Genomic DNA, 27,835 nt, shown 5'->3' with positions numbered 1-27,835 from the left:
TATGTACCTGTCACCAGCCTTCAGCAACATGTCCAAGCATATTTCTTGGACCTTGACAGGGTACAGTGAACATGGTGAAACAAGAAATACGTAAAAGATTTTCATCATACAACCTCTTCTCAAAGGTACAAACCATACCGCACAGATGAATCATATTACTACTGATGTTTCAGAATTATGTTGTAAGGTACAATTATGGCTTGATGAATAACAAAAACTGACCAATGTACATACTAAACCTGGAGTCAGCTCAATGGCTGCTGTAACTCAATAAGCAGTTTGGCGCTTACACAGTGAAGGGTGCTGTGAGATAGAAGCCATAACTGTCAGAAGAGGCATGATGTCGAACGTGAACCACTAGTCCAGGTGTTCCAGCCCGCAGTCGAGACAATAACCACATCAGGGTGAAATCCTGTGCTCCAGAAGGAAACATCAAAACCACATCACATTCCTGCAACACAGAGCATATCATCACCTCCAGGCACCCCCTTGGATGTGTGAGCTCATGGCAAGGATGCAGCTTATGGTACAGCACCCCACAGCCCCTCAATACTGCAAGATGCTTAAACCCGTCACATGCGGGGAGGAAGAAAATTACCTGGGTTCTACCACTGCACTGTGGCATTGCAGCATTGAGCCAAGGAAACATCTCAAAACCCGACCAGTAAGAGATACTTGTGTGGGGACAGTTCCCACCCTGGAATGAAGGATTGTGCAGGATCCATGTCATAATCTACAATTTAACCCAGACTGCAATGCCTGTGCTAACACATCATAACCAGGAAGCAGACTACAGCATGTTTCACTGAGGAAGCATTTGTGATAGTCCTTCAACTTCAGGGTTACCAATCCTTGATGGTTAAGTTGTGTTTTGTTACAAAGCTTATATAAAAGTTGTGATAATTTTCTGTACTTAACAAAATACTACAAATCACAAAAAAAAAAAAACAGATGGTCAGATAAATGGATGGATAAGCAGATAAACAAAGAAAGAGACAGACAGGCAGATACATTCAATGGATGCAGGGGTTCAGGATACTGAACAACATGAGGTCTGAGGTTCTCATGACAGTTAACAAGATTACAGCTTTTTCTAATGTGATATCTGGCAAATGGGTTCTTCCAAAACACTGCACCTATGTACCAGACTACACAGCATCACATCTCAGGGAACTGTAAACTGAAAGTACAACACAGCAGACCTCAATACACTACACACAAGCTCTATACCAAAATAATTACTTGCCTATGTATATACAGGAAGGTTGGGCACAGCAAAATACCACAGATGTTAGTGGTAATTAATTAATATTTCCTACATTAACTGTACAAAAATAGCCATGCAAGGCTCTTGCTGGCTGAAGAAACCCCAATGTTCTATACACAACATATTGTTATTAGCAGTGTTGACATCTTCATGGTGCACAGGCATCTTTACCTTCGATTTTTATAATCTGTTATCTTTTCATTCTTTCGAACAATAAGTCCTATAAAGCACAATTGACATATCCTAATTACTGAGAAAAAGAATTTCTTCTTTAAATTTCTGACACTATCCCATAGCAATGGTTTCATAACACTGGCACAAAAGGCAACACCTGTTTCTGTGCCTCCTGACTATTTTAATAAAATAACTGAAACAAGGTTACAGCATGAATAATCACAATACATTCTAGTGTCCAAATCTGACATTATAAGCTAAAACATCTGCTCTGACTGGACGAGTTATCGGGTTTCTAAGACATGTAACAACATTCCCACCTGTCCCAGAAAAGTCAAGACCTCTGTTAACACCAACCTAAAACACTAAATGTCTATACCTGATGTCAACTTTGTCACTAAATTAAGCATACTGAGCCCATGGATGGTGACAAGGGCAATACATGAGACATTATCTTCTCTGCCTGCCTTTGTATTCTTTTCTTACCCTTTCTGGCCTATGGAAACCAGCCCAAATGCTTTTAACTAGCAAAGGTTATCACTACCAACACTTCTGTAAACAAAATGGCTAGATGAGGAATGGAAGGACGTGCGCTACAAGAGATGTATAATAACTCAAGGTTCATGTACAGGGCACTGATCCATGTGACTTTCTCCATGTAAGTTCTTGTTTGTAAAATGTGTAAATTTTTTCCCATTTCTCATGTCTGTAACTTACTGTTCACCCTCCATCTTTGAAGGTTAAATAAACCTGTCACCAATTCAATATTACATGCAGGCTCTCAAACAATATCAATAGTTACATTGGTACAGCTAACACAATTCTTACCTGTGTTGGCACAGTCTGTATCCACAACCGTCGAGGTGTCATTAGGTGCCCAGCACATGGTATTTTTCGTCGTAACAAACGGGAAGCTGAAACATAAAAGTCTTCATAATGCAAATTTCAGTTTTTTAATGCTCCAGAATTCAAAGGACACTTCCGGTTGAAGAGCCATGTACTCTCCTGAAAATCAACTGACGTTTCGTTGGAACATTTTGCCTCCATCTTCAGGGTCAAATAAGCTCAGCAAGAAACCAGCATAAAGCAGGTAGCAAGCAGAACTACCTGCTTTTATGCTTGGCTTATTCTTTGAACCTGAAGATGGAGAAGACACGTTCCTCCAAAACGTCCGCAGATTTTCAACGAACTACACGGCGTCACATTCCAGAAGCCAGAAATCTTCATAAAACCGCTGTCTGAACCTCAAATCCTACAAAATCTAAAACTTCCAGCTGACTCACCATTTTCAAAAGACTCTTTAGCAGTCGAAAGGAGCTTACGATATCGTATTTTTGCGTCTTCTTCTGCATCTTTATCTGCAATCTTTTCGTTCTGTTCGTCTTCAACAGATTCCATGATACACCCCTCGAACGAAATCCCTCACCATTCAATACTAATATTTAACCGAGTCTCCTAACACGTACACAGCATATAATGACATGTATCCTATTTGCTGCCTTCATAGACATTTACGCATATTCATAGGCCTACGTTTTATATAAAAAAAGGCGTTGAAACGCTGGCAGGATTCCTTTAAACCATATCACTTCACATCCCGAGCAAACTAGACATCAATTCTGTGACGACGCCTGCGTCGCGACGGCAGCATTATGCGCTCACTTTGGTATGCTAACATTGCTACATTCTAAGCCCAAATATTGTAGCGGTGGCTAGCTGCACTTGTGAACGCTGCCAAAAACGTCACGTTGCTATGGTTACATGTAACGGCTTCAAAATGGTGTTAGTGAACATATTAGTATGTTTGGCGTCGGTTCATGTTGTTTCATGGACATATGGTTTTTCTGGAGAAATTTTGTTATATTCGGATCCGACGAACTGTGCGGATAAGGAATATTTTGACGCACATTTACTTAAATGTGTTGTCTGTAACGAATTAGAAAACCTGGAACCAACCACAGATAGTGAGTTATTAATTACAATTAAATTCTTCTCGCACACAGTCATAATGTTAATGTACACAGAGTGGAGTTTATGTTTCAGAGCTGTCATGTACATGTAACATGCAGAGTAAGGTTACACAGCTGACTGGGGGAGATTTCCCAGTCTGTGAATTGTGCCCAGACAATGAAGTGCCAACGTCTGATAAACTCAACTGCCTGCCATGTTTAACTAAGACTCTTGAAGGGAATGACACTGTGGTTTGTACAACATGTGGACCGCAGGAGATACAAGGTAAAATTAACCATCTATTGTACTGAATGACCTGAGCACAGTGACAAACCTATTAATGTTTATTTGTATTTATTTCAGTTGAGAGACACTACAATGGAACATTGCGTGATGCGCTCAGTTGTTTGACCTGCACGGTGGGGACAGTTCCTTCATCTGATCAGACGATTTGTGTACCCTGTTTGTTAACATCTCATAATTGTTCCTGTCCTGCCTTCACTCATGAACTGTTAGACGGGATTTGTGTTCCACTCAGTGGCCTTGCCAACTGGTCAGATGACAGAAATAGTTACATTATAGAATTTGAATCTGGTGACAAGATTGATTCATATTTCCTCAGGAAATACTTAAAGTCTTCAGTACAGTTATGTGAGGTAGGTGTGAGTTTGAAGTTCAGTCAGCTATACTGGTTATTTAAAAATATCAGTGTATTAAGAATATTGTATGAAGACTGAGAAGCAGTTCTAGGTAGAAATTGTCATTGTTAATGAGGGCCATTATAAACCCATGCCTGGAGAAATAAATGAGAGAGACAGTGGAGAATGTGGAAGGTGTCAGGATATACTTTACAACATTATAAGGGGACAGAGATATTTTCATATTTTAAGGTTACAGGCATTGCCCTCTTATCATGGTGGAGGATCATATAAGAGAGCTTTAGCAAATGATGAATTTAAAGGATTAGGGAGTGAACTTTATGATGAGCAGAGGATTGAATTGAGAAGGGGCTTTATTGTATATGATCAGAATTTGGATATAGTAGGCTGTTTCCCTCACAGTAGTGGCAAGGGTGTGAAACTGACCACTCATGTCCATTAGTGCTGCAATTAAGAATGATGGAGATATACCTCCATTCCCCCATACATCTTCATGGCTCTATACTTAATTAAGGTCAGTAATATCTATATCTTTTTATATAGAGAGGCTAGCAGGAATTGCAAACAACTCATGCATTTGCATAATATTCAGTAGTTGTCAGATATATTTTCACACTGTCATCATGTTTGCAATTAGTAACATAGAAAAAGAAATAGAATCTTCTTGATTGACTAGGCACATCAGTGTGGAGACTTTCTCTGCCTCTCCATCATTAGGTAGTGATGAATCATTGTTTTTTTTTTAGTGCGGCTTATCTCCCAAGAATATTTTATCACTGTACATAAAGAAAATTTCATACAGAAGTTGTAGATGTGTTTATGACCTATCTCCATATCAAACTGCATGCCCACTGTTTGTTTATTTATAACCATGAAACATAAAGCTATACATTTTGTTTGGTGTAGACTTTGCAATCTAAAAAAGTGTGATTTTGCATATAAATGTCTCTGAGCACTGTGTTTTCAGGTGTATGTAATTTATATTTTTATCTCAGAGCAGACACATTTCACATTCAGAATTATTTTCATAAATATTTTAGTCTCTGGCAGCCTGGAAATTAAAATGTTACCCTCTAATATATGTATTAACTGAAATGTATGGAAGTAGAACTTGAACATATAAAAGAAATGAAAATCTGCAGGTTGCAGCAAAAGTAATAAAACAAAGACATATGGTGTAAGTTTTTACTCTGATTGAACAACCTCTAGATAGAATTATAGATTTCACTTGTAACAGATTTAGGATGAAAGCACTGGGTCATATGTTGGAGGGCAATGATAAACAAACTGTTTCTTTCAGACAGGGAACCGGACTGCATGCCAACTGGTGGCCAACATGTGCACCCTAGTAATGTTCCGTGATGACTATGCTGGAAGCCCCTGTAAACTGTTTCAAGAGTCCAAACACATCCCAACCTCTGATAGCAGTATACTACCATGGCTGTACTATGAGGAGGGTGATGCACAAACTGTGCTGTCCAGGAAGAAGATTACAACCAAGTACAGCATGGATCCCAGCTCTAAGGTAAGTCTTGACACAAATCTTACCGAAGACAAGCAGCAGGACATCTTCTTTGGCCAGGAGACAATTGTTTTCGCTTTTTGTTGTCACTACCACAGGATCTAGTAGCTAAAATCTTGTAGAAGGAATAAGATTCAAACTGAGAAACTAAAACTTACTCATGTAGTCAGGAAAAAAGAAAACCTTTGGAATGAGGATTTAATTTAATTTAATTTAATTTATTGATACTTCAGGTAATCCATACAGGTGATAACAAGTCACCACAGATATAGTAGTAGTCCATTATTGAAAATGAGTGCAATAGTAGCAGTTATAACACACAACCTTGTCAATAAATAACACTATGTAATCAAGGACACTATTTGTATCAATCACAACAATATTTCATATAATACACTAAAACATACTAAAACAAAAGTAATATACAGAGGAATAACACAGCTGTAAATAGGTAATATAAAAAACAGTTACACTATGTATGATCAATACTTATTCTGACCATTCATGGTATTGCTTTACTGAATAAGAAGATTCCTTTAAGAAAAAGTTTTTAGGATTTGAATTACATCCAAAAACTCTACACAATACTAGCACACAACCGTGGCTACCATACAAGCTAGCAGAAGCACAAAGTAAATTTCTCTGTCAGGTCTGTGGTATGAAAGAAGAAACAGAAATAAAGCCAGCAGCAAAGTTACAAATTGATATAAGGACATGTTTGTAAAGAAAGCGATGGAAGGGAAATTGAGCAGTTACATATACATTTACATCATAATGAAGAGAATGAAATAATGGACAACTTCATGATCTGTCATAAGATGTGAGGTGCTCATGAGGGTGGGTGTGCTCTTCTGAGTTATAACATTGTGTTTTACTTTCGTATGTGGGTTTCAGAAAAAACATACTGCCTCCATCTTCAGGGCAGATGTGCCGATGACTGTAGATTGAGGCATTGTGTTATTCTGAAACATTGGTACCAACCTACTAGACTACAACACAGTGTTATAACCAAGAAAACCAGAGTCAAAATTCATGATGTATTGCTAGCACCATTAGATCAAAAGTCATTGAGGGAAACATGAACCATGTACTCGTACTAAGTTTCTTAAATAAACTTGATGTAAGAGTACAATTATAAACTAGATCAATTGTTGCACCCAGGCCAACAGGCTGAACCTGACAGTCATACGTTTCACACCAGAAGGCCGCATGAAGGGGATTTCTGCTGCTAGTGGCAGTTTCCTGCAGCTATGTCCTGGCTCATGGACATCCCTGGACAAGGGACTGCGTTTTGGTGCCTGGTACCGGCGCTCCTGTACAGTGCCTGCCCATCAGCTGGTCCAGATGAGGGATACTGAGTTTCTAGATCTGTATCTTGAGTACTGGGAAGGAGGGCAATCATTGCTGTATGCCATCCCTGTTCTGGTACTGGACCTCAAACTGAGGGGAAAGTCACCAAATAAGGTACAGGATGGGGAGCTTATGCTTTCACTTAATTATGTTCACAAGATTCTGACAGAATGGACACTATCCATGAGCTGTTGGTGAACTCGCCACAGAAAATAAACACACCATTGACTTTGATGATGTAGACACTGATAACTACCATCCTACCATCAACATATAATTAGGGAAGCCATTACAGTGAATGTCAACATAGATGTCTTCAGAGTTACCAACATGTGAGACAACTTTTTAATGGCAGACCATGCAGGTGCAAGCATTCATGCCTCAATATGTTGTCTGTGTTGAGTTTTCAGATCTCTTCCCAATTGGTGAAGGCCAAAGGGGTCCCTAAAGATTAATATGATTTCTGAAACACTGGGTGGACGGGTGTGCATCACATTCCCCAAGTTCTGTCTTTGGTAGAGATTCAGGTTTCTGCCTGTGAACAGAAATGTCCACACATAGATCTGACTGATGATCAAACTCAGAACCCTCCAAATGGGAGTCCAGTGTTTTATCCAGGGACCAGTTAGTCCCCACATGCACACATATACATTCACCAATCTATATGCTCTTCAGGACACTAAATCTGAAGATGGTAGATGTAATACAAATCAGTGTAAATCTATTTACAGGGCACAGACAGGGCTCAGTGGCAGCTGACAAGGAGATTCTTTCTTATTGACAAGGTGGGGGGCATGATGTTCAAGTCAAACAGCAAAGTGTCAGATACTCCAACTGTCATCAGATATGTGCAGTCCTGCACACTGAGGTATGCTGCACGCAGTCTTCCTTGCAGCTCAGTGAGCACATACCAAGGAACCTGATGCCGCCATTTTACAAACTACACAGCATCACACTATAAGGTTGTAATATTAATAACACCACTCACTGCCATGAGAGCCTCATATCTCACATAATTATGTTTCTTTCCACCAAAACTGGTTAGTTGGTTAGTCACCAGCTTCTCACCACGGAGGTCCAGAGTGAATTTGTGGCACTATGGCTGGTTTTCCTCTAACCACTTTGGTTTTTCCTTGACACTTATCACTCTTTACAGGCCTGCTTCTCATGTCGCTGGTGACAGATGAGTATGGATCTTTGGAAGAATGATAAGCATTTTTTTTTTCTTATCATTCTTCCAATGATCGATACTCATCTGTCACCAGCGACATGTGAAGTAGGCCTGTAAGGTCCACATAAACTTCTGTCTATCAAACACAGACTTACAATAATTGTATATGTTTTCTTTATTTTGCAACATGGCTTATGTGGCCATGAATTAACATATATAGACTGAAATGAGTTACAAAATAAAGAAGATGCATACAATTAGTGCAACAGTAATACACTTGTGTGATGGAACCTTATATACCAGTGGTATGAATGCAGCATGGTACAACAATAGAATATATCCTTTCTTATAATGTCTAAACAAATATCTCATATGAGATAGATGCACACATCTCTGATGAGGTTCAAATAGTTTATTGTGTTATTACAGGGTGAAAGTACGGGGACATGAGGGGGAGGGTCAGATCTATCCCCCTCTCTTGGTGCTCAAGTATGGTGAGATCACACAGGAAGAGATTGAAACCAATGCTGAGGTGCCATTCGCATTCAGTGTGGAATATGAAATGGAGAACTCTATGTCACATGCTATTGAGGTGGGAACACATTGGATATGAATCTTGTTTTAAAGATAGCCTGTTGGCCTCTTCTAGCCTGAATCCAATGTTTTAAGAGGTTTTCTTTGCAGATGATGATTCATAAACACCTTAAATAATTTTCTGGCTCTTTGCCTGCAATTTCTAGACAAAGTTGCATCATACAAAATATTTACATACCATCTATGGTACCCTCATGTGAGTAGATGCGTCCTTCATCAGTATTTCCACATGGTGGAGGACACTGTTACCCAGTGACGCTTACAAGACACATCACTGAGAAAACTGTTAAGAATGAAATAAATCACTTTGGTAATAACAGTTCAGAAAAAGTAACCTGGTTTTTCTCTGACTAAAACTTATTGGTGAGGTCTTGTCTTGTAACATGACTAGCACTGACCTTGCATAGGTGATGAGGAAAATTATTTTCATCTTCCCCATCTTTATCCCTCACATCTTTACTTTTTTCTCCCATTTTTCATGCATTCCTTTTCCATCCCCTATATTTATCCATCCTGTCATCATTTTTCTTCCTGAATCCTAGCAATGGCACACTGGGGAGCTTAAGTCAGTTGGTAGTGAGTACTGTACAGGAGGCTGTGAAAAGAGGACCTCAGTGCGAATCTGAAGAATCTCCACTATTGGAAGCCGTTGCCAGGAAAAAGCTAGTGAAGACACAGCAGGCTGGAAAAGGCTTAGCAGGTGCTGTGGTGATTTGTGAATTGTGGACATCAGTGGTGGTACTGTAATTGCTTGTAGTTTTGAGTCATGTGTATAAGTGGTCAATAAATCCATTCACCAACCAATCCAAACCCTGTCTGTAGTCACTCATACATGAGAAAGTATATATGTGTGTATATATATATATATATATATATATATATGCATGTGTGTGTGTGTGTATTTAATGATGCTATTCTAACAGTGTACGAGAGGCTGTATGACATGTTCTAGGTATCAGTGGGAGTGCTTAGTGCTCTGGCAGTCATCTGGTCAGGTGTTCAGACATGGAGCAGTTCCCGTCGATGTGGTCGAGTTGGCATTGACCATGTCACTTTAGGTAAACTGTTCATATTTGCATGTGGAAACCTTGCAAATGTGTTCTTCCTTGTTGTGGCCTGTGCCAGTTTCCACACGTTCATGTTCTACAAGGGCCAGAGCGTCGTGCAGGTATTGCTGCCATCCCACCGACAAGAACAGCTTGTCAGGAGCTACGCCATCTCAGCTTTCTCTCTCAAGGTGACTCATGTTGAATGTTGAGTTGCAGGAAGTAAATTGCTGAGGAATTCTGTTTCATATTCTGTGGCTGAATCAAATTAATTGTTCCCATGAATATTTCAAATAATATTCAATTCCTCATTTCTGATTTTGCCTTTGCCAAGACTCTTGAATTTCGGCCATGAATTAAAGAACCAGCTTGAGGAAAACTTGTACATGTTTCAGATAGTTGAAGTTATTCACCTGATCTGGAGGCAGAGTTCTATTGACATATTTTTCATTGACTGGGAGCGACCACGTGCTTGCAGTTCCATGGCGCAATCCCGAAGTCAGCTAACTAGCACAGTATCGGATAATTTGGAGCAGCCAGTCAGCATCTGGAGGACATACTTTGTGGCCAATGAGTGGAATGAGATACAGACTACAAGGAAGACCAGCCTCTTTTTCCAGCTGGTTCTGACAGTCTTTGTGCTCAAGGTGTGTGAAGGACAGGTAGCATCAAATAGCAATGGATGGAACATGGTGATATATGTGTGCTTATGTTGTCACCAGGTGATTGGTGTGGAGCACTGGGCGGTGGCTGACCCAGAAGTGCACACTGCCCCTCCAGAGTATATGGAGGACAGTTCTGCAAGCCCGATCTGCCGTTTTGCTGTAGGGGTGATGACCTACTTGATAATCTACTTGCTGCAGGTTGGTATGGCACAGTAACACATGGTTCTCCCACTCAGTCAGTCCTCACATGCCAGAGGACGTGGGTTTGGTACTAGCAATATCAAGTGCAGTTTCCCGCATGCCTTCCTCATTCCTGAACTCTGACAAAGACAGAACTGTGTGAATGTGGAGAATGCCACATCCCATTGTGGATTAAGTGCACTCTGCTGACTGGCATCTTCACTGTCAACCTATCCAGGCACCATAGGCCAGAACTGTCAAAAGATGCATTATAAAACATGAAGTTTCTGTGAGACTGTGTTCCATAACTTGAAAAAGATTAAATGCATGGTTTGGTATGAAACTGGAACACAAGTGATGGGCTGTCTGTCACTGCTGTGCTGTATCAGTATGTGTTGGTCTCACATGTCAAAGGTTTGAGACATCAGTTCCAACATGTGACACATTCCTTCTTGTCACTTTATGTCCACCATGATCTTGTGCACATACTGGGCAGGACATGAAACTTAAATTACTGAATCTCATGATCAAGTTGGTAGTCCTACTACTTTGTATAGGTCTTTGATCTTAACCTACAGGCTAACTATCTTGACTTAACCATTCATGGTTTACCTCATTTCCTCCAAGCAAATGCTGAAAATACCTTAAAATATGCCATGAACATTTTCTTCCATGTGCCCATCCAATTTACACATCACTTTGATGATCCACATCCTATAAATTTGAAACATCATTAAATAAACCAAGAATCAAAATTCAGTGAGACCCAGAACACATCCTACAGGCCTACAGTTCAGATGAAGAAAAAGAATTGAAGTTTTAAATTATACAGTACAGGATCAGGACAGATGAAGTTATGGGTGGCTTGATCAAGTTGCACGGTTTCTGTTGCAGAGGCTGTTCATGGTTCTTGTATATGAGCGGTACATCAAGAACTCAATTCAGGACTTTGTCGACATTTGCTCCCTGGCCAATATCAGTGTCTTCATTCTAGCTCTGGAGAATTATGGATTCTATATTCATGGAAGGTGAGCTTGTATAATATATATAAAAATATATCTTTCCTATCTGTTTCTTGCTTCATTCTGAAGACCTAATGGGGAACACCCAAAGATACATGTTACTGTAATCATATGAAAAGTTTATCTGTTGACTTACCAGCAAAATAGTCATTGACTTTCAGAGTGTGAGTCTTCATGTCACAGACTCCAGACAGTTTGTCACTACCACAGAAATTAACGGTGAGCACGGGAATCATTGCATTTAAATCCACATCAGTCTCAGACACAGTGGGACACTGAAATGATTGCACAAGTTTCCATAACATTGCATGCAGTTTGATATCTTCATGACACTGGATGTCAAGTTTATGGTCTTCTGGGACATGATGCCATGTAGTTTCTTACACAGCTACCAATGTTTTGGAGGAACTTGCTGCCTTCATCTTCAAGGTATAAGATGAAGATGAAGAAGTGAAGGCAGCAATTTCATGTAAAACGTTGGTACCTGCGCACTGACGAATTATATAGCTTCATATCCCAGAAGGATGCGACCATTATTCTTTGGTGTTCCTTAAGGACTGTCCAGTGTCTCACTTGAATTTATCTAAGAGTTAAACAAAGAAGCTTACAATGAAAACCAGGACACATCCTCTTCTTGTAGATCAGCGCATGGGTTTGCAGACACAGACATGCAGACAATAATGAGGCAACTACAGAGAGAGGAAGAGGATCTGTGTGGACACCGGGGACTGTTGCCTGGCACTGATCAGCAGACCTTCCAGATGGCAATTCCTCTACAACTGCGGTCCTATTATCAGAAAGTCATGGCTCCAATTAATTCTGTAAGTGGCTCACATGATGGAGACTAGTAATACAGACTTCTGTTGAGGAAATTCATTCATGAAATCATTTTCAAGATCAGAACAGAGATGAAGATATAATATTAAAATGGATCTTATGGAAGTAATGAAGTATTTATAATCCACTTGTCCCTCTCTGCAGATAACGCTGTCTACAAAAAGGATGTCGGTGGCTGGTCCTGCAGCCCTCAGATCCAAAGTATTGTCAGCAAATATGGACAGAATAATTCAAGCATACCACAACATGAACAAATTCCTGGCTGCTTATCTTGAACATGTAAGAATTTCTTCATAGATGTTAAATCTAATTTCTGAGTCACAAAAGTTCTACACTGCTGTGAGAAATACTGAAGCTCTTTGTTTAATATTAGATAAGTTCAGTGAGGGTTCCATGTGCTGTAGAGAAATCACGTATGTAAGTAATGCACATTATTTAGACTAACTACATGAGTAAACTTTAATTCCTTAATTTCAATCATATTGTTTCTTTATAGTTTTGAGGTTTTCCTTGTTTAAAATTTGTGATACTTCCTAGATGAAGACAGACTGCTTCTGCTTGTATGGTACAAAATTCATAATTTTGTAATATTTGTTCTTCCTTCTGTGATTCAAAGCAAGTGAAACCTGCTGTCTGCTCCCTCTCTACAGTCCCTGCCCCTCTCAGGTATGATAAGTATGTGACTTGTGGTCATGAGACCTTTGCTTTGTCCATCTATAGAAAGTGAAAATGTCACCATTTTGTTTCAGGCACTGAAGGACTTGGATTATGATGTGAGAGAGAAGACATTTGTTGAATCTCTACTTGACATTGAGTTTACGGAAATCTTCGACAAAGGAATTTTGTATACAGGTTAGGCACTTTTACACTTTTTCATATATGCAGGAACTTTTCTTTAAGTGGATGCTGACACTGAGTGTCTTCTTATGTTGCAGATACTGGTCATTCTTTTGACAATGTTCTCTTCTATGGAAATGAATTTACATTGGCAACATTTGACATTTTTCTGTTTTTCTTCATCGAGATGCTTTTCCATGACTTCCTGTTAGCTGCTGTTATCACCGCATTCTTTGCAAAGGTCTGTATGGTAATACAAGCAGAAATACCCTCTCTTTGGCTGGGATGGTCGCTTTCCTTCCCAGTATACAATAACTTAAACTTTGAAGACAGAGGAACACTCACATTAAGAAATTTAAATATTATCATTCAATTGAAAAATGATTGGGAATGAAGATTCATATTGCATCAAGAAACTCAGCCAAAATATCTGCACATTCTTCTAACAGTCATGGCTACCGTACATATTGCCAAGAGTACAGAGTAAATTTCATACCTATGGGGTGCTCTCTTAGGCCTGCAGTAGGAAACTAGAAATTTACATTTTTATATATAATGGAAATAAAGGTAGGATAATGCATCGTCCAAGAGAAAATGACCCTTATCAGCATGGCCAATGTGGTGCATAATTGGCACAACTGAAAACATTCAGAAAATTTTAATATATACATTTTAGTATGTCCATGGGTAAATGCACTACTACATATAGGTGTACAGAAGACACATCATGTCCTCTGGACCCTGAGTAATGATGAAGTACCCCCCCCCAGCTTAGTCAGTACTTGCCTCCCTGACTGCGGCCGTATAACTCAAACTTTGTGTTACTCCTTCAGATTCAGTATCTTTAATTTTCATGGAAATATACATAATGAAGTCTTGTCAAAGTTACAGCTGTGTTTTGCTTCTGTCTGCAGATGCTTGTGATCATCCACAGAGTGGGTGGAAGGCACAACCTGGCCAGAAAGACACTCATAGATGAAAGATTTCTGGTATGAGTTACAGTATGTCACAGTTCCATGAGGTTAGCTCTTCAGATTTATCAGATTTATTGCACTGCATAAGTTTGAATTATGGTGAAGAAAACTGTAGCTTTTTCCGAACAGCTGCTACAGAAAAACTGAAATTCTGGACTAACAAAATGTGCACAAGAAAGTTGGTTTGTATTGACTGTAGGACACAGCTGTCTGGCAGTCTTACTCTCATGTAATATCCTTATTTTGCTGGTTTATCCCACGCATGCTTCCAGCAAAATCACACTCCGGTGTCTAATGTTGCACCTGCAACAGTTGTATATTGTATTTCTAAGGGTTCTGTATGATCCTGACATGGAAAAAGTTGGACTCTCCTTTTTTTACAAATTTCCTATGTAATGCTTCAGCTTTTTGAAGTTAACTGTATCATCTGTAGAAGCTGTCCCAATGTTTCGGTATACATTTCAGTCTGCATGTTCAGGGAAAGTGAACAATGGAAGAGTTTGAACATATGACATGACTAAATCCCAAAAGCCAAAGGAGCATACTATATGCCTGCTATGAAAAACCAAGGAGAGGAATAACTGTTCCCTCTTTGAGCATCCAGAGCAACATTCTCTTGCCCGACCCAACTTAACAGTTCTTTTCATACACTGCATACTATGTGTTCCACATGACAAGTGTAGAGGAAAACTTGCAACATGAAAATTTTATATGACTTCATGTCATGCTGTCATGTTTCAATGTTGTCCTCTCATCAAGCTGGCTGGTGCAGTGACAGTGCTGTAGACTCATGTTTGGGAGGTGCTCTGTTCAAATCACAGCAGGGATGCTGGCTATCATGGCTGAGGTTATTCTGTGGTTTTCCTTGGTGCCTCCAGGAAAGTGCTAGGATAGCATCTTCTTTAGATCACAGTCATTTTCTTCCAGTTCATCAGACATTCAGACATCCTGCCACATAATGTTATGTAGTTAGATAATGACAGTGTTATAAAATAATCAATAAAAGAAGTCTTCTCCTCCTCTGCCTCCCCTCCATCTATCTCTGTTTCCCCAAAGCTCTTCCTGTTTCCTCCCATGTTCTTCCTATCTTCTGTGTGCATCTTTTGTAACCTGTTGTTCCCATCTTAAGCCTGGTCTTCCTCATAGGTGTTTTTCTCTTAGTTTCACATTCAAAATCTACTTTGGATTTCCACCTTCATTCATTCTCAAAGTGTGGCCATACCATCTTTGTGTTCTCAGTAACATGTGAACAGTAACTGTGGCGATTCAACCAGTGTCACAAGCCTCTAGAGAACCTTTCTCAAGAGAGTCTGGTGTCTTCAGAAACAGTGCTTCGATAACAGGGCCAAGGGGATTCTGAAGGATGACAAGTTTATTGCAGGACTGAGTAAAGCAATGATGAAAACTGAAAGCTGAAGTTGGCTGATGTAAAGTTAACCTGCATTTCATCCCTCACAACATGTTCCTGATGTAGGACAAAACTGAATGGCAGAAGTAATGTCAGGATGTGAGGATGACAAAAACGGAAGGGCAGGGCATGAGCTGTGTGAAAACAATGACACAGCCATCTTTATTCTCCTTTATAAAGTTAGACAACAAGCTGCACATGTAGCTAAACACCACGATCATAACTTCACTCAGGGGTGTACAATACTGCTGCAGTTATTCTCTAAATTGTACTCAATATGATCACATGAAATGGACAGCTGACTGATTTCTACTTATATATATATATATTGTAACGTGTTTGGAGTAGGTACTTCCATGGTAACGCAATAACAGTGGGCCGTTGTGTAGAGAATGCCGAAACAACGAATGCATTTCCCTAGAGATGAACAACAGAGGGTTCATTGCGAAACAGTGGACTGTTGAAACAGCAGAAACGGAACTGTGAGAAATGGTTTCTGGTATCCGGTCCACATAACGCCTATACAAGAGAGTTTGAAGCAGACACGTAGACATATATGAATGAGACAGTCGAGATCCAGCCACAGCCAAGGACAGTTGAGAGGTCACAGCTGCAGTAGAAGCATTGAAGTGGAGGCAGTAGTTGTGATAATGCAAGTGATAGTAATTGTATTCCTGACTCTAAGTAAGTGTGGATGAATGCGTCCAATAAACAATTGAATCCAAAGGCCACGTGAAGTTATTTGTCACATGACATACCCAACACGTGACAATATATATATATACAGACTCATTATAGGATAGGAATGTATGACGCAGGCTTTCTTCACAGTATCCACGTACATGGGAAAACAAGAACAACAGCAGAATATGTCCTGTTTGTTTACACTGCAGAAGTAATAGGGAGCTGAGAAATTAGTTGCAAAGGTTTTTTTTTTATATTTCATTCAGCAAATCGTAGTGGATATTTTGATGTAAAGAAGAATATAAATTAATCAATTTGTACTCATTTTCCACACATAATAATGGAACTGTTTCCTCTCTGAACCAACCCCTGTAATCTCCCTTATCAAGCTAGGAGCTAGGGTTGCTTGATCAAGCCCCCCCCTAAACCAGGATTAGATGCCATTAATTTGACAAACTTGACTACACCTGTAATTGTAAAACAAAGCACAGATCACCAGGCTGCCATACCTCAAGACTTTGCTCACATACATGTAATACAATACCCTGACATCTATATGCTGGTACTGGCTCCATGAAACTTGGCACTAATGGACTATCAATGATTCTCAGTTTTGTTTCAAATCTATTCAGAAACCAATGTAACAAAGCACAAATATTTACTTGATATGGATGTATTCCCCACTTTATGTTATAGTGATGTGGACTTAATATTCTCATTTGTTATTACATTTAATTTCCAGTTCTGTCTTGAGAGGTAAGAGTCCCATTGGACATAACTGCAATATGGTCCCATTGTGAGCAAATGATGTAATATTCATTATATGATTTGTGGTACTGAACCCTTGAAATTAGCAATAAACAACTGCCTATCTCAGGAATTGTTGATATTAGCTTATTGCATACATTTGTGTTTGATTTTACCTATGGACAGCATGAAGCTTCACAATTTGTGTGTCAAATATTACCTGGTTCTGCTATCTCACTGAAGGATGCACATGTGCAGCTGAAGATTGGCATTCTGATAAAAAATTTAATGCATTCCTCAGTATTTCCAGTGAGTACTGAAACAGGCCATGACAGCTTCACTGTGCATAATCACATCCATTCTTACAGGGGACACTCTTCTGGGACGTAATGCTGTTTAGTCTGGAGAGTGTTCAGACTCAGCTTACCATCTGCTTCTGCTTAGCTGACCCTTCATCCCTGAAGATGGAGGCAATATGGTCCTCTGGAATGTCAGGCTGTCTAGAGCTACATGGTATTGCAACCCAAAAGACTCTATTCTTCATAGTCATCACCATGAATGAGAACCTCAAATCCAACATCTCAATTCATGCAATTACTGGCTTTTTGGAAATTATCCTTCATCCTGCTTTTTATTTAAAACCAAATTTTGGAGACTGCACTCTGTCTCTGTCCTAATGTAAAAGTGTTCTCAGCTGGGCCCAATCAATAGAGCGGGTCCCTATGTCCTGCGATAGGAACTAGCTCTACCAATGCAACCCAACAGAGTATGCCTTTTACTTGGGGATGGAGATAAAATCTGGTCTTCAATACATTGGTTTTAAATAAAAAGCAGGACAAATGATAATGTCCAAAAAGTTAATAACTGCATTAATACTTGTAGTTACTGTAGGATTCTGACAGTGGTGTATAACACAGAGAGATATTGGGTTTTTGGACTTTATCCATTGTCCTGGTTTTAAGATAACTAAGAAAAATACGACGTTTCAGAAACTGGATCTGTTTCCGTCCTCAGGTGAGGGAAAACACCTATACTGTTGGGTCCCTTAGAAAGAGCTAGCCTCAATCGTCCAATGGGGACGATTGAGGCCCAACAGAATAGGTGTTTTCCCTTACCTGAGGATGGAAACAGATCCAGTTTCCGAAATGTCGTGTTTTTCTTAGTTATCTTAAAACAAGGACGATGGATAAAGTCCGAAAACTCAATATCTCTGTGCATTAATACTTGTATACCATTGCCACAGACTTCTGGGTCTTACTTCAATTCATGCTAAATGCCTTTGCTCTTAATACAAACATTACATTAGAAATTAATACATATACGGGATATCAATACACACTTAAAATTATGCTTCATCCCTGTGGGCCAAACTTCATGTTTCAGAGATACATTCTGCATTTTAAAACAAATGGACGACACACCAAATGCTTGTTTATTTGGATTATGCAGCATGTCTCAATATTCTGACATTTCTGCAGTGTCTCTCCATACCTAAGAGGTGGAACTTGATGAATTTTTATCAGTGATGCCAAATTACTGTACCAGGCTTGCCATATTGCTTGGAAACTTAAATAAATATTCAGTTTAACCCTTATTAATATAGTTTTGCATCACAACTCATGTTCATGCATGCAGAAATGTAATCACACTCTGCCAATGGAAACTAAACTAGGTATTCACCAGTTTCTTCCTGGTGAAAAGTTATGTTTGCGTTCCCTCACTTTAAGGTACCAGGGTAACACTCTTGCAGCTGGACCACCCCAATTGGACCCAAAGAGATATTAAGGTTCTCACAGTGCTGACTATAGAGAAAACTACCTTCTGGAATGTGACAGCATGTAGCCAGTAGAAGTTCATCAATGTTTTGGAGGAACATTCTGCCTCCATCTTCAGGACTGAACATTAAGTCAAGCTTTCTGCTTCATTTTTGTTGGTTTCTTGTTTGAATGACTCTATAACCCTGAAGATGGAGGCAGTGAATTCCTCCAAAATGTTGTGTAACTACTACGAGACTATATGGCATCACATTCCAGAAGACACTGTTCTTCATTTTCAAATATTTATGTGTCCATTGTTATTTGACACAGACTTTGTTTGTATTCTTGAGACAGTGTACGGACAGCTGACACTACTAACAAGGGAAGAATGATTAGTTTCTGATTGCTGAAGTATTGTCTGTAATGCAGTAGAAGTGAACTTTTACTATAGAAATGATAATATCTGAATTACTGAAGCAATTAAAATTGTGACACATACATTAACATCTAACAGAGGTGACCCTGTGTTAGCCAATAATAATTACACATATTCTTGGTATTCAAAGACCACAGATGGTACAAAAATATATTGGTGGTGTGAAAAGTAAGGCATCTGTAGTGCTAGATGCCCTGCACACCATAACATACACACACTAATTATGAAAGGTGGAAACCATTGACATGCAGCTAGTCAGGCTAAACCTGTGAGCTGTTGCCCAAATCAAATGGCTGAGCATCATCCTAATAAACCACCAGCAGTAACAAAGTTTTTCAAGGATCCCCCTCCCCAAAGTGACATGAAAGTAAAATGAGATTGTTAACGTAAAAAATGTGTGAGAAATTATACATGGACTACAAAATATGGACAAAACACCCTGGAAGCCATGTGACAATATGTTGAGACTGAACGTCTTTGTGAAATGTATGTTTCAATACAAATCTGCTTCTTTCAGTTTTCAGTATCTTTCAGAGACACACACTTTAGTGATATCTATACAATAACAGCCTATGTTCAAATGTAACAATTCCAATTTCTTCCTAGAGAGGGCCTCATATTTATTCTTTTCTAAAAATCTTCCTGTTTTCATTTCTGTCTGTAATGTGTGTCTACAGCACAAAGAGGTTCTCGCATGATCGTGACTTGCGTTTAATGCCCAACAAGTTTTTGAGGACTCTGTGCCCACTGCCCATTCGTGCCTTTTGCTTTTTCTTCTTGCTGAGCTTGTTGCAGTCTCGCCATGGGTTCAGTTGCACCTGTGCTAGAATGCCAACTAGAAGCTCATCCACGTTGTGGTCAAGTCCACTAGATGTCTCTATAAACTTGCAGCCACAGCTGTTTGCCAGCTTGCGACCAACTGCAAGGCATAAAGTACAGTACGTCATACATCGAGCAAGTTGGCTCAAAGGACAACGTTTCTGACATATTTTCGGCTTGTTTTCAGGAGGCACCAGGTTCAAATCTTGGCTTAGAGAGCAACTATCCTGATTGAAGTTTTTCTTGTTTTTTTTTTTGTGGGCACCCCAAATAAATCCTAGGACTGTACCTCAAATCAGGACATTGTGAATTCCTTCCACATTCTTTCCAATTCATTATTCATAATTCATTTTACCATTCAACATTATACAAGTAATTACAGCCCAAGTTACTGATAGTATTGTTAAACAAACCACAAATACACATACATTCATATACATCATAGGGAAATGATTACAGGTAAAGGTAAAGTTGTCCCTGTGCATAATTAAGCACCACACCATGATAATGTTTGGGAAACTCCATCATTCTTAATGTCAGCACTGGATGCAGGTGAGTGATCAGATTTAAGCCCCAGGCACTTCACCCTGGGGAGAAAACCCCCAGTATGCATTCGATGGGAGTCTGGGTGGTGCCCACAGCCAGTCTGGATATTCTGCAGAAAAGAAAGATGTGTTGCCCCTGCCAAGAATCGAACCCCAATTCCTCAGTCATCCAAGCCCATAGCCTAGTCCCTATACCAACTGAGCTATCCTGTTTCTTAGGCAAATGATTAATGTTTTGAAATGTTATTCCGAAAAAGATGCAAGAAGCTGAAACAGCCAGAAGATACACCTTGCAGTCTGCCAAGAGAGACAGTCCACTCAGCTTTTGACATTTTGGTACTGACACTGGGAGTGGAGCAGTTGATAACACTGGGGGAGGAGCCAGTCATAACATTTCCTTTTACCTCAGGTTTAACCCATTTAACTGTATTGATTGCTCTAGGGTACTCAGGATAGGAGAATAAAAAGAATGGTAAATTTTTCCTGTAATTAATTAAGCACTGTAACATGAAGGTGTATGGGGGAGTGGATGTATAGATCCATATTTTGTCCTCGGCACTAGTTTGAGGTGAGTGGTGAGCTTCACGCCCCTGCCACTTTACTCCCGGGGAAAGAGCCCCCAGTAAAGCACAATAGATCACTGTAGGTCACGGTGCAAGGGCCAAAAAGGTCCACCCCTTATACATTCATTCAAGAGTCTTTAGTACCCATTAGATGGACTGAGTGGGCCACAGAGCCGGTCTCGATGACAAGAAGAGAAAATTCTTCACCTTACCAGGACTCTTAACTCCAACCCCTCGGTTGTCCAGCCCATAGCCAGTTGCTATACTGACTACACTAATCCGGCTCCTCAGGATAGTTATATAATTCTAATTTCTGGCATTAATATTTGGTATATTTATGTTTTTGTAGTTCCACTTTTTCCAAAGACCTAGGGAGTGGGGGCACATGACTGGTCCCTCCCCTCCAACACAGAAACACTGAAGGCCACTGCCCATTGCTGGTTAACAAACATGTCTCTCACATAAGCAGCTTCAGGTCAGTGCATAAAGAATCCTGACCAGAATGAGCAGGTGAAGAGACAGCATTTTCATTCTTGAAAGAATATGCTCACTTACCAAAGGGATTCTTGAAAGTACCACAGAATTAAAACGAACCAGGGTAGTTAAGTCAGTATAATGACCAACATGGACTGGTAAAAGGTAAAGCTGCCCCTGTGCTTAACTAATTAGGCACACTGGCATGCAGTTATATGATTGAGTGGTTGTAGAGATAGATACACGTTTTCTTGACATTGATACTAAAGAGAGGTGACTGACCAACTATGCACCCCAGCCAAGCAACAGGCTATGAGTTGGACGGCCTGGGTTCGATTTCCAGCAGTGCAAGATTTTTCTCATCTCCACAGAGCCCAGAGTGGCTCTGGGGCCCGCCCAGCCTCATATCCAATTGGTAATGAAGGTTATTTCCCTGGGGGTAAAGTGACCAGGACATGAAGCTGAGAACTCCTCCTCCATCTAGGACAGAGGTCAAGAAAGGTTGAGCTATAACTACAGTCCCCATATGTCTTCATGGGACAGTGTTTAAGTAATTAAGCACAGGGACCACTATGCACTAGACAGCTGAGGAATCAGGGTTCAATTTGGGGCAGGAGACCTTCCTCTTCTCCACTGCATCAAGTTCAGCTCTGGGGCCCAACCAGTCTCTTATCAAATGGGTACTAGGGGCTATTTCCCCAGGGATAAAGCGGTAGGGACATGAAACTCACCACTAACATTCATCTAATGTCAAGATTAAAAAGGGTGAGGATACACCCCCACTCCCCCAAATATCTTTATGGGGTGGTGCTCAATTAATTCAGTGCAGGGACAACTTTACCTGAGCACAGCAATGAAGGTACTGTAATTAGTAATTTGTAATAATTAATACCGGGTGCATGAGGAATTTTGTTGGCATTGAAATAAATTACCTGACATGGGGACCTCCCGTTTGCGCTCCAGGTCTGCCTTGTTCCCTGCTAGGATGACTCCCCGTGATGCCACATAGTCTCCTTTCCAGAGGAAAAGCAAGATGTCCTCTGCCACTTTGAGGCTCTTCTGGTCCACCACAGAGTACACCACCACAAACACATCCGGGTTGTACGTTGCACAGTAGCCCTCCACCTGCACACAGTGGTGTCTGATCAACTGAACAAGGTGGTAGACAGAATGGTGTACTTCTTCAAACACTGACAGTTGCTTAGCTGATGAAGTATTACCTGTCTTTCTGGAATTATTGAAGAAGTTGAATCAAATTTTAAATGCTTCTGATTTGTGTGTGAGAGGCGCTCAGCACAAATTTTGGCCAGGACATTGAATATCCTGACTTAGGACTTTCATGAGTCTCCTCAGCCACTCCACTTATTCCTTCTAGGTCTGTGTCCACTAATGAACCTACAATCTGACACTGACAGTGTTGTTAAATAAACAGTGAGTATATGTAAAAACAGCAAATGTAAATAAGTTTAATAGAAGTCTGGGATGAATGTATTCAGTGCATAACTGATTGCTATCAAATGATAAAGAATGGCATTTCCTCTATTTTCACTGAAGATCAAGCAATAATTCTGCCACTTGTTTTGTATCATTGCAAAGCGAAATCCCTTACCCTGATTTCAAAACAAATATTACAAGACCTTGGGGTTCAATCACTGGACGATTGAGACTAGCTCTTCCTAATCGGCCCAACTGAGTAGGTCTATCCTGCTCCATCCACCTGCAGACAGAGACAGATCCAGTCTCCGAAACATTGTGGTTTTTTGTCTTATATATACCAGACGATGGTACAGTCCAAAATAAGCCATATATAGTTCTGTTCATTACCATGTTCACAAGAGTCCTCCACTGGTCCCTATCCTGAACTAGGTCAAACAAATCCATACCATCCCATTCTATCTCTCTAAGATCCATTTTAATATTGTGCACTCACCTACATCTTGGTCCTCCTAGTGGTCTCTTTCCTTCTGGCAGTCCCACCAATGTCCTAGATGCAGTCCTCTTCTCCCCATTCGTGCTACATGCCCATCCCATCCCATCCTCCTTGACTTCATCATTGGATTGGATAGATCTGGCTCAGGATAGGGACTAGTGGAGGGCTCTTGTGAACACGGTAATGAACCTTCGGGTTCCATAAAATGCTGGGAAATTCTTGAGTAGCTGCAGAATTGGCGGTTCCTCAAGAAGGGCTCAGCTCCATGAGTAAGTAAGTAAGTAAGTAAGTAAGTAAGTATGTATGATTTGTTAATAATAACTTCCATATGTGTTGATAATATCCTTCTGAAGATGGTCGTTTTGACCAAAACATGTAAAGGATGAAAAATTAAAAACACAACTTTTATCAGTGACATTGGACGGTGGTAAAAATCTTATATACAATTACTAGTGTGATGGACCAGGATGAACCAAGTTAAGATTAATAAATAATTAATTGGAAAGAATGAGGAAGGAAATGGTAGTGGCCTGCTTCAAGGCACTATCCCAACATTTGTCTGTAGAGACTAGGGAAAACCACATAAAACCTAAAATCAGGAAATCCAGCATCTTAGCAAAAATTCTAGCTAAGTACTTCTCAAATTCTTGTCAGTGGTATTACTGCTGGACCATCGTGTTGGTACCCAGCTACCAAGATGCATGATGTCATAACCCAGAAGACTACATTATCATCATTACTGTGAAAACCTAAAATCTCAAGGCCCTTAAATTACAAGAGTTTGAAAACAAAATAGCCAGGAAAATATCTGGACTGTAGCATGTTACATATATACAAAGACAACGATAGCAGCCGTGTTTGCTGTTGCGTTTGTATTCAAATAGTTCCCATTTCAAGAACATGTAGGCCTCAGTTACTATGGGGTTTGTGCCTATCATTCCAGTGGTGAATATTTAAAAGAGGGCATATGGAACTCACCGACATCTCAGAGGCGGGATGGTCCACTATCTCAAGCTCTGTCTCCTGCCCATCCAACATCACTGACACAGACTTGCGGCCAAACTCTTCATCTGCAACACAATTTTGATTTGACATGGTTTGACGGGGGAGTCTCTTTATTGTTTACTTTATGGTGCTTAGGGATACTTAGTGTTGAGTGACAGAATAATGGGTGATGATCACATGAAAACCCATCCTTTAAATGGAAAGTTATATAGGGGGATGCACAGATATATGACAGCATAAGCCAGTGGTTTCCCTGCTTTACATATTGACGCCCCCTCAGTTTAGCCAAGATTTAATTGCCCCCCTCCCTCCTAAATATGTGTGTGTTTAGACAACAGCTCTTCAGTTCTTTTTTTTTTATTTTATCAAGTAATGACATTTATCACGATTTTACAAATGCACATTTTAAGAATTGCAATCGATTCAGTTGCACTACACGAGTATAACTACCCCACTGGCCGCACTTAACGCTTTGGAAACCACTTCCATAAACCAAATTTTCCCTATGAATTAACGCTTTGGATTCTTCAGTTCATCCAAATAATGTTTAAAAATTCAATCCCTACGTCACAGGAAACACGTTGCATCATCATAACAAAGCTAAACCCGTCAGTGCTGTTCAAGGAAATAATCATGGTTTATGCATAGGGAAAGCATCGTCCTGCTGGTCCTGCTCTCGCAGCCTCGTGATACTGACCGGTGATAAGCTGTGCCAAAGATCGCACTAACGAACTGGATGCTGGAGGGAGCATTGACTGACTTGTCAGAGAACTGAACTACAGTAAAGTGTCGTTAATTCGGACCGAAATATAAGAAATGCTGTTCACAGTTGTGTACATAATTCAAAAGACACATTGCAATTAGGAAGGCAGATGAGTCACTTGCCTGTTCAGACATAACTTAACACTTTCTTCAAACCTGCACCAGTACGTTCAAAAACAAGTACAGCTTCTGAGTCTTCTATCAGTGAATAAATGTATTGTCTTTTTATAGTTTTTAAATAAAGGCTCTACGATGATATTTTGTTATTTATTTTTATTCGAATTACTTATATCATTAAATTTTCCATTTACTTGTGTTCTAAGTTTTGTTGTCTTTTAGGGCTACCATTTGCGTCACATGTCCGGATTATCGCTTAATCCGGATATCTTCTTCCAGTTGCGCCGGATTAGCAAGGATTTACTGTAATAACCTTTATACGTAAGGCCATACACGTATACTTATTTTATTTACCTTTGTAACATTAAACGTATTGTTTTGTTTATTTTTTGGTGTCCATGTATTTATTTGCCCTGAAAGAAACAAAAATGGGCTACATTGCCCGCCATTTTGTGATAAACTCTCAAAGCTCGTCCGTGGTCTGCGCTGCTGACAGAATTGTAAAATAACCCACAGAAGAAAAGACCTGAAGGTAGACATATGCACGAAATCACAACTGAGCCCGCTGTTCTGCGCTTGCCTGAAACTTCGTCCCTCATAATATGGGATTCACAGACTGAGGGCGTTACAGAACAGGGTAAAGGTAAAGTTGTCCCTGTGCTTAAAGAATTAAGCACTATGCCATGAAGGCTCATGGGGTAGTGGATGTATAGATCCACACTTTCTTGATGTCGGCACTAGCTGGAGGTCAGTGCTCAGCTTCACGCTCCAGCCACTTTACCGCCGGGGTACCCGTTGGATAGGAGGTTGGGTGGACCCCAGAGGCGGTCCGGAAGACTTGGAGAAGAGGAAATTCTTGACTTTAGAGGGACTCGAACTCCGACCGTAGCCAGTCGCTGTACCGGCTCCTCTACAGAACAGGGCGCTGAGGAGAAAGTTTGGACAGAGGAGGGAGATGCAGTGACGGGAGGTTGCAGAAAACAGCATACCTAATGAGCAGCTTCGTAGCGTGTGCTGTACACCAGATATTAGAGTGGCCGGAGCGAACAGGGCATGTACTCGTAAGAGGAGACAATCCCAAGCTGAAGAGATCACTTGGAAGATAAAATTGAAATCGAACAAGGGTCGACAGAAAACAAAGTTCGGAAACGTGCATTTGATAGAAATGAGTGCCCGCGAGAGTGCAAATTACATAAGTATCGCTGCTGAATTGTTTCAACTGCGTTGCTATAGTTACAACAGTACTGGCAACCTCGCAACATTGTTGCCTGCTTCACGGGGCGCCGGTAAGCAAGAGATACTCAAAGAGTTCGTATATCGATTTGGAAACCGAGAGAGACAGTACACATTGCGTTACGGAAGCGAGACGGAAAGCACTGAAACTTCAAGCACCGCGACACAAGCAGTCGGGGCTGAACAGGTTCTAAAGCAGAAGGTTTCCACGTAGAAATTAATTGGATATTTTGAGTACGTTTTTATACTTCGATGATAATCAGAATTCTAAACAATGAGGTCGCTGCAACAGCAGCAGAGACACGGGGCAAAGTAAAGGAAGTAGTGCGATTGGCAGCGCAGTCATCTGTTTCGCTCATGTAAACATCTAGAGACGAGGTCTGTCGTCATAGAAACACGAGTATATTCATTACAAAGCAATATGGAAGGATAGCCCATAGGATGTTTCAAAACAAGGCGCCTCTCGAGAAGTCCGCCGTCTGCAGGGCGAAGCTCATCCACTTCGGAGATGCTCATCGTTTGCCTGAGACCAGAATTGCCGGTTCTTCGCCCGGGATATGGCGACTTTGCTAAGTAAATGTTACGTTCATACATCACAGAAAACACACTGGGTCCCCATTACAGAGACCAGACGGTTAGTACTGTTTAGGAAAATAAACGTTGTGTATTGTGAGAATCATACGGAACAAGTAAATACGCTGTGTAAGCAAAACGCAAAGATCTTTAACGTTGAAGTAGGTGGTATAAATAGTAACCACCACGCTCTAGTACTGCGTATAATGTTATGCAAGTTTCGGACGAAGTGTACGGAATGAAAATTCATAAATGCACCAAAACTACAGCCAGTGTAAAAATAAAAACAACAAAATTACCTGATTAACATTAGGAGCGATACTTCCAAAACGATCCGTTCGAGGACCCTGGCTGTAGCTGGCCACAGAGACCAGGAACCCAGAGAATACTCACCGAGCGATGTGTCGTAGGCACATATATAGTCCGACGTCGTGAACTGGCACGTCAGCGCTGTCTTGCCGACTCCCGAGGCGCCCAACATCGCCACTTTGTACCTGGGTGGCGTCGAGTCATGAGCTTCGTTGCTGTACTGCG

General features: G+C 40.4%; 3 protein-coding genes across 3 annotated transcripts; 1 reads left to right on the top strand and 2 right to left on the bottom strand.

Annotated features, from left to right (window-relative positions):
* Nucleotides 1-290: 290 nt before the first annotated feature.
* LOC111861601 (anoctamin-8-like) lies at nt 291-3,093 on the bottom strand (the record flags this gene model as incomplete). Its single annotated transcript, XM_023846299.2, has 3 exons — nt 2,725-3,093; nt 2,270-2,355; nt 291-451 (listed from the first exon to the last, which is right to left on the bottom strand). Coding segments are annotated over exons 1-3 (362 nt in total), but the record flags the coding sequence as incomplete, so codon positions are not given.
* Nucleotides 3,094-3,225: 132 nt separating this feature from the next.
* On the top strand, nt 3,226-18,030 carry LOC111861602 (meckelin). Its single transcript, XM_023846300.2, has 16 exons — nt 3,226-3,405; nt 3,485-3,676; nt 3,755-4,047; nt 5,351-5,575; nt 6,734-7,036; nt 7,654-7,790; nt 8,523-8,685; nt 9,640-9,924; nt 10,129-10,380; nt 10,456-10,596; nt 11,473-11,606; nt 12,241-12,421; nt 12,582-12,716; nt 13,187-13,289; nt 13,373-13,515; nt 14,189-18,030. Exons 2-16 carry the CDS (start codon nt 3,505-3,507, stop codon nt 14,267-14,269), a joined length of 2,748 nt encoding a protein of 915 aa, XP_023702068.1. The 5' UTR covers nt 3,226-3,405; nt 3,485-3,504; the 3' UTR covers nt 14,270-18,030.
* A 194-nt stretch (nt 18,031-18,224) lies between these two features.
* Nucleotides 18,225-27,835, bottom strand: LOC111861607 (ras-related protein Rap-2a-like). The gene is made up of 4 exons (XM_023846309.2): nt 27,695-27,835; nt 24,590-24,681; nt 22,614-22,806; nt 18,225-20,199 (listed from the first exon to the last, which is right to left on the bottom strand). The coding sequence occupies exons 1-4, from the start codon at nt 27,780-27,782 to the stop codon at nt 19,952-19,954; spliced, it is 621 nt and encodes a 206-aa protein (XP_023702077.1). The 5' UTR covers nt 27,783-27,835; the 3' UTR covers nt 18,225-19,951.

This window comes from Cryptotermes secundus, unplaced genomic scaffold, assembly GCF_002891405.2.
Source record: "Cryptotermes secundus unplaced genomic scaffold, Csec_1.0 scaffold3161, whole genome shotgun sequence".
NCBI lineage: Eukaryota > Metazoa > Arthropoda > Insecta > Blattodea > Kalotermitidae > Cryptotermes > Cryptotermes secundus.
Note: the sequence above shows the minus strand (reverse complement) of the source record. Positions and strands in the feature narration are given on the sequence as shown.

Bases quoted from the DNA above. Each gene is read 5' to 3' on its own strand.
- LOC111861602 (XM_023846300.2), top strand. From the start codon at position 3,505: ATGCAGAGTAAGGTTACACAGCTGACTGGGGGAGATTTCCCAGTCTGT. The intron at 3,677-3,754 runs GTAAAATTAACC...TATTTATTTCAG, and splicing joins TGGACCGCAGGAGATACAAG to TTGAGAGACACTACAATGGA. The intron at 13,516-14,188 runs GTCTGTATGGTA...TTCTGTCTGCAG, and splicing joins TCACCGCATTCTTTGCAAAG to ATGCTTGTGATCATCCACAG.
- LOC111861607 (XM_023846309.2), bottom strand. From the start codon at position 27,782: ATGTTGGGCGCCTCGGGAGTCGGCAAGACAGCGCTGACGTGCCAGTTC. The intron at 24,682-27,694 runs GTGAGTATTCTC...ATTGTGTTGCAG, and splicing joins TGCCTACGACACATCGCTCG to ATGAAGAGTTTGGCCGCAAG. The intron at 22,807-24,589 runs GTGAGTTCCATA...CACTGTGTGCAG, and splicing joins ATCCCGCCTCTGAGATGTCG to GTGGAGGGCTACTGTGCAAC.